The 7,649-nt window shown below is 45.6% G+C and overlaps 1 protein-coding gene across 1 annotated transcript in view; it reads left to right on the forward strand.

Annotated features, from left to right (window-relative positions):
• Positions 1-5,313, forward strand: part of LOC112240904 (fascin-like) — a 29,015-nt gene extending 23,702 nt beyond the window's left edge. Inside the window, exons 5-7 of the mRNA XM_042316125.1 lie at positions 1,894-2,015; positions 2,516-2,686; positions 4,856-5,313. Coding sequence (XP_042172059.1) covers positions 1,894-2,015; positions 2,516-2,686; positions 4,856-5,061 — 499 coding nt within the window. The 3' untranslated portion in view covers positions 5,062-5,313. The remainder of the gene's footprint in view (positions 1-1,893; positions 2,016-2,515; positions 2,687-4,855) is intronic.
• Positions 5,314-7,649: the final 2,336 nt, after the last annotated feature.

The following is a 7,649-nucleotide window of genomic DNA, read 5'->3' on the forward strand; positions in this document are numbered from 1 at the left end:
ACACACTACACACTATACACACACTACACACTATACACACTATACACACTATACACACTATACACACTATACACACTACACTACACACACACACTACACTACACTACACACATATACACACTACACACTACTACACTACTACACTACACACTACACTATACACACTACACACACTACACACTATACACACTACACACTATACACTACACACACTATACACACTATACACACTACACATACACACTATACACACTATACACACTATACACACTACACTACACACACTATACACACTACACTACACTACACACTATACACACTATACACTATACACACTACACACACACTATACACACTATACACACTACTACACACACTATACACACTACACACTACACACACACACTATACACACTATACACACTACACTATACACACTATACACACTACACACACTACACACACTATACACACTACACACTATACACACTATACACACACTACACACTATACACACTACACTATACACACACACTATACACACTATACACACTACACACTACACACACTATACACACTACACTACACACACACTATACACACTATACACACTACACACACACACACACATACACTATACACACACATACACACTACACTATACACACTATACACACTATACACACTACACACTACACACACTACACACTATACACACTATACACACTACACACACTATACACACTATACACATATACACACTACACACACTATACACACTATACACACTACACACTATACACACTATACACACACACACTATACACACTACACACACTACACACTATACACTATACACACTATACACACACTATACACACTATACACTATACACACTACACTATACACTACTACACACTATACACACTACACACTATACACACTATACACACTATACACACTATACACACTACACACACTATACACACTATACTACACACTATACACACTACACACACTATACACACTATACACACTATACACACTACACACACATACACTATACACACTATACACACTACACACACTATACACACTATACACACTACACACACTATATACACATACACACTATACACACTGTGTACACACATGTGTGTGTGTATGTGTGTGTATACACACTATGTACACAATCTACACATTTTGACACACTGTGAGGGAAACACTCATACACTAATAAACACTACACTATACACACTGTGTGTGTGTGTAATCCACTACACACACTATACACACTGTGTGTGTGTGTGTGTGTGTGTCACACACACACTCTACTTGTGACTGAACCTCTTAATGAAATATGTTATTTTGTGTGTGTGTGTGTGTAGGTGTCTAACAGTCATTTTGATCTGGAGTGGTGTTGTGGGAAGGTTTGTCTCAAAGCCTCTAATGGGAAATGTGTGTGTGTGTGTGTGTGTGTGTGTGTGTGTGTGTGTGTGTGTGTGTGTGTGTGTCATCTAACAGTCATTTTGATCTGGAGTGGTGTGAGGGAAAGGTTTGTGTCAAAGCCTCTAATGGGAAATGTTGCTGTGTGTGTGTGTGTGTGTGTGTGTGTGTGTGTGTGTGTAGGTCATCTAACAGTCATTTTGATCTGGAGTGGTGTGAGGGGAAGGTTTCTCTCAAAGCCTCTAATGGGAAATACGTTGCTGTGTGTGTGTGTGTGTGTGTGTGTGTGTGTGTGTGTGTGTGTGTGTGTGTGTGTGTGTGTGTGTGTGTAGGTCATCTAACAGTCATTTTGATCTGTGTGTGAGGGGAAGGTTTCTCTCAAATCCTCTAATGGGAAATGTTGTGTGTGTGTGTGTGTGTGTGTGTGTTGTGTGTGTGTGTGTGTAGGTCATCTAACAGTCATTTTGATCTGGAGTGGTGTGAGGGGAAGGTTTCTCTCAAAGCCTCTAATGGGAAATACGTTGCCGCCAAGAGGAACGGACAGCTAGCTGCTACCGTCGACAACGCAGGTTAGTCTGTCACCGTGGATACCATTACCGTAACCGTGACGATACGTGCTGTAACTATGGCCGCAGCGGCCAGTGAATCTTATCGTTGGCGTCAGTTTTCCTTATTGTTGAAATATCTGTCAATTAAACAATCAATCAACTAACTGATCAGAAACCTATTCATTAACTTATCAAACGATCAGCTAATCAATCAACTAACTGATCAGAAACCTATTCATTAACTTATCAAACAATCAGCTAATCAATCAACTAACTGATCAGAAACCTATTCATTAACTTATCAAACGATCAGCTAATCAATCAACTAACTGATCAGAAACCTATTCATTAACTTATCAAACGATCAGCTAATCAATCAACTAACTGATCAGAAACCTATTCTTTAACTTATCAAACTATCAGCTAATCAATCAACTAACTGATCAGAAACCTATTCATTAACTTATCAAACGATCAGCTAATCAATCCGTGTTTGATCCGTTTCCTTGTTTTGTCCCCAGGGGAGGCGGAGCAGTTCCTGATGAAGCTGATCAATCGGCCAATCATAGTCCTCCGTGGAGAACACGGTTTCATTGGCTGTCGTAAGGTTGGCACGGGAACGCTGGATTCTAACCGCTCCTCCTACGACGTCTTCCAGCTGGAGTTTAAAGACGGAGCCTACAGCCTCCGAGGTACACAGACACACCTACACAGGGCCCGACGGGGCCTACAGCCTCCGAGGTACACAGACACACATACACAGGGCCCGACGGGGCCTACAGCCTCCGAGGTACACAGACACACCTACACAGGGCCCGACGGAGCCTACAGGGCCCGACGGGGCCTACAGGGCCCGACGGAGCCTACAGGGCCAGACACAGCCTACAGGGCCCGACGGGGCCTACAGCCTCCGAGGTACACAGACACACATACACAGGGCCCGACGGAGCCTACAGGCCCGACGGAGCCTACAGGGCCCCAGGAAAATATATTTTATTTGTTGCCTGAGTCCGTTTTAGTTTTTTTTCTCCCAAATTCCGTTTTCTTCTCTTTGTTTTTCCAGGTTTCCGTTTTCCCTTTTTCTAGTTTTCGTTCTCAAAATCACACTTTTTGTAAAGGAAAAAAAACAACTTAATTTGATGTTCTGAGTCCACAACAATGCTTAAATCACATCAGCAGACCACTTTCAAGGTCTGGATTTGTTTTTGATAAATATTTTATTTTTGCGGGTGTAGTAACCTTATAATTCCAGTGCCAAGGCAGATCATGTGACCTCATTGCTCATAAACCGCTGCATCGCTCCATGTCCCCTCCTACTGCTCGGGCTAAAAACCACTCCGCGCTCACAGGGGAACGATCTGCCGCTGCATCGCTCCATGTCCCCTCCTACTGCTCGGGCTAAAAACCATTCCAGTGCTCACAGGGGAACGATCTGCCGCTGCATAAACCGCTCCATGTCCCCTCCTACTGCTCGGGCTAAAAACCACTCCGCGCTCACAGGGGAACGATCTGCCGCTGCATCGCTCCATGTCCCCTCCTACTGCTCGGGCTAAAAACCACTCCGCGCTCACAGGGGAACGATCTGCCGCTGCATCGCTCCATGTCCCCTCCTACTGCTCGGGCTAAAAACCACTCCGCGCTCACAGGGGAACGATCTGCCGCTGCATCGCTCCATGTCCCCTCCTACTGCTCGGGCTAAAAACCACTCCGCGCTCACAGGGGAACGATCTGCCGCTGCATGTTCCATGTCCCCTCCTACTGCTCGGGCTAAAAACCACTCCGCGCTCACAGGGGAACGATCTGCCGCTGCATCGCTCCATGTCCCCTCCTACTGCTCGGGCTAAAAACCACGCTCACAGGGGAACGATCTGCCGCTGTTTTCGATCCATGTCCCCTCCTACTGCTCGGGCTAAAAACCACTAATTCCAGTCACAGGGGAACGATCTGCCGCTGACCTCCATGTCCCCTCCTACTGCTCGGGCAAAAACCACTCCGCGCTCACAGGGGAACGATCTGCCGCTGCATCGCTCCATGTCCCCTCCTACTGCTCGGGCTAAAAACCACTCCGCGCTCACAGGGGAACGATCTGCCGCTGCATCGCTCCATGTCCCCTCCTACTGCTCGGGCTAAAAACCACTCCGCGCTCACAGGGGAACGATCTGCCGCTGCATCGCTCCATGTCCCCTCCTACTGCTCGGGCTAAAAACCACTCCGCGCTCACAGGGGAACGATCTGCCGCTGCATCGCTCCATGTCCCCTCCTACTGCTCGGGCTAAAAACCACTCCGCGCTCACAGGGGAACGATCTGCCGCTGCATCGCTCCATGTCCCCTCCTACTGCTCGGGCTAAAAACCACTCCGCGCTCACAGGGGAACGATCTGCCGCTGCATCGCTCCATGTCCCCTCCTACTGCTCGGGCTAAAAACCACTCCGCGCTCACAGGGGAACGATCTGCCGCTGCATCGCTCCATGTCCCCTCCTACTGCTCGGGCTAAAAACCACTCCGCGCTCACAGGGGAACGATCTGCCGCTGCATCGCTCCATGTCCCCTCCTACTGCTCGGGCTAAAAACCACTCCGCGCTCACAGGGGAACGATCTGCCGCTGCATCGCTCCATGTCCCCTCCTACTGCTCGGGCTAAAAACCACTCCGCGCTCACAGGGGAACGATCTGCCGCTGCATCGCTCCATGTCCCCTCCTACTGCTCGGGCTAAAAACCACTCCGCGCTCACGGGGAACGATCTGCCGCTCCAAACTGAGGCTGTTCTGAGAACAAAAAGGGGAGGCAACTCAATATTAGGAAGGTGTCCCTCATGTTTTGGTATAATCTACAATACATCTCTGTTCTCCCTCCTCTCTAGATTCACAGGGGAAGTTCTGGTGCGTGGGGGAGGAGTCCGCAGTGGTGTGCAGCGGGGACACGCCCACCTACTTCCTGTTTGAGCTGTGTGACTACAACAAGATGGCGGTGCGAGCGCCGGGGGGGCGGTACCTTAAAGGAGACCACGCTGGGGTTCTGAAGGCCAACGCTGAGGGGTTGGACAATGCAACACTGTGGGAGTACTGACCACCCTATAAAGTTAACATACATCATCCTGGGTAACATCAATTACCCCACTGTAGAAATCCTTTAAATAAGTATCCTCCGTCTGTTATGACTTTATATGGGCAAATAGAATGTATAGAATAAAAAGGAAAGTTTCAGACCTTCCTGAGTCTGAGGGTGGTTTTAACCTTCCTGAGTCTGAGGGTGGTTTTAACCTTCCTGAGTCTGAGGGTGGTTTTAACCTTCCTGAGTCTGAGGGTGGTTTTAACCTTCCTGAGTCTGAGGGTGGTTTTAACCTTCCTGAGTCTGAGGGTGGTTTTAACCTTCCTGAGTCTGAGGGTGGTTTTAACCTTCCTGAGTCTGAGGGTGGTTTTAACCTTCCTGAGTCTGGGTGGGGTGGTTTTAACCTTCCTGAGTCTGACCTTCCTGAGGTGGTTTTAACCTTCCTGAGTCTGAACCTTCCTGGTGGTTTTAACCTTCCTGAGTCTGAGGGTGGTTTTAACCTTCCTGAGTCTGAGGGTGGTTTTAACCTTCCTGAGTCTGAGGGTGGTTTTAACCTTCCTGAGTCTGAGGGTGGTTTTAACCTTCCTGAGTCTGAGGGTGGTTTTACCCTTCCAGACATGGACTTGTATCAGCTCACCACCCAGGGTTTTTACTTGTGACATGTAGTTAAATGCACTAAAGAGGAACCATGGGTCCATAATGAAGATGCACATCTTTTAACCTGTCTGTTTTCAGAGGATAAAGATACGAACATGAACAACGTCATAGTTTAGAACACTATAAACAAAATGGAAGAAAATGAAACGGAATCTACAAGAACCAAATATCAGTCCCTAGAAACACAACACTATGGAACAGTCCTTTCACAGTTCCCTAGAAACACAACACTATGGAACAGTCCTTTCACAGTTCCCTAGAAACACAACACTATGGAACAGTCCTTTCACAGTTCCCTAGAAACACAACACTATGGAACAGTCCTTTCACAGTTCCCTAGAAACACAACACTATGGAACAGTCCTTTCACAGTTCCCTAGAAACACAACACTTTGGAACAGTCCTTTCACAGTTCACTTGTTGGTCCACATGGAAAACTAAAGGCATTTTCATGACAGAAGCAATTACAATTTAAACATGCAACTTTAAAAAAGTTTATATCACCAAATGTCGATTTTAAATATTTTCAAATTAGAGAATCTTATTTGAGTCAGACAATGATGTTCATATGATAGGTAAGATATACACTATTGGTCAAAAGTTTGGACACATCTACTTATTCAAGGGTTTTTCTTATATTATTTTTTACTATTTTCTACATTGTGGGATAATAGTGAAGACAACAAAACTATCAAATTACTACATGGAATCATGTAGTAACCAAAAAAGTGTTAAACAAATCAAAATATATTTTATATTTGAGATTCTTCAAAGTAGCCACCCTTTTGCCTTGATGACAGCTTTGCACACTCTTGGCATTCTCTCAACCAGCTTCACCTGGAATACCTTTCAACATATGCTGAGCACTTGTTGGCTGCTTTTCCTTCACTCTGCTGTCCGACTCATCCCAAATCATCTCAATTTGGTTGAGGTAGTGGGATTGTGGATGCCAGGTCATCTGATGCAGCACTCCATCACTCTCCTTTATAAATTAGCTTTTTCACAGCCTGGAGGTGTGTTGGGTCATTGTCCTGTTGAAAAATAAATGATAGTCCCACTAAGCTCAAACCAGATGGGATGGCGTATCGCTGCAGAATGCTGTGGTAGCCATGCTGGTTAAGTGTGCATTGAATTCTAAATTAATCACAGACAGTGTCACCAGCAAAGCATCCCCACACCATCACACCTCCTCCTCCATGCTTCACGGTGGGAACCACACATGCAGAGATTATTAGTTCACCCACAGAGTGTCTCACAAAGACAAAAATTTTCCAATTTGGACTCCAGACCAAAGGACATATTTCCACCAGTTACGGGTTAGGGTTAGGGTTCACTCAGTCTCCTCCGAACAGTTGATGTTGAGATGTGTCTGTTACTTGAACTGCGTGAAGCATTTATTTGGGCTGTAATTTCTGAGGCTGGTAACTAATTAAGTTATCCACTGCAGCAGAGGTAACTCTGGGTCTTCCTTTCCTGTGGCAGTCCTCATGAGAGCCAGTTTCATCATAGCGCTTGATGGTTTTTGCGACTGCACTTGAAGAAACTTTCAATGGTATTGAAATGTTCCGGATTGACTGACCTTCATGTCTTAAAGTAATGATGGACTGTCGTTTCTCTTTGCTTATTTGAGCTGTTCTTGCCATAATATGGACTTGGTCTTTTACCAAATAGGGATATCTTCTGTATACCACCCCTACGTTGTCACAACATAACTGATTGGCTCTAACACATTAAGAAGGAAAGAAATTCCACAAATTAACATTTAACAAGGCACACCTGTTAATTGAAATTCATTCCAGGTGACTACCTCATGAAGCTGGTTGATAGAATGCCAAGATTGTGCAAAGCTGTCTTCAAGGCAAAGGGGGGTGGGGGGGGATATTTTAAGAATCTCAAATATAAAATATATTTTGATTTGTTTAACACTTTTTTGGTTACTACATGATTCC

The sequence above is a fragment of the Oncorhynchus tshawytscha genome, unplaced genomic scaffold (genome assembly GCF_018296145.1).
Source record: "Oncorhynchus tshawytscha isolate Ot180627B unplaced genomic scaffold, Otsh_v2.0 Un_contig_242_pilon_pilon, whole genome shotgun sequence".
NCBI lineage: Eukaryota > Metazoa > Chordata > Actinopteri > Salmoniformes > Salmonidae > Oncorhynchus > Oncorhynchus tshawytscha.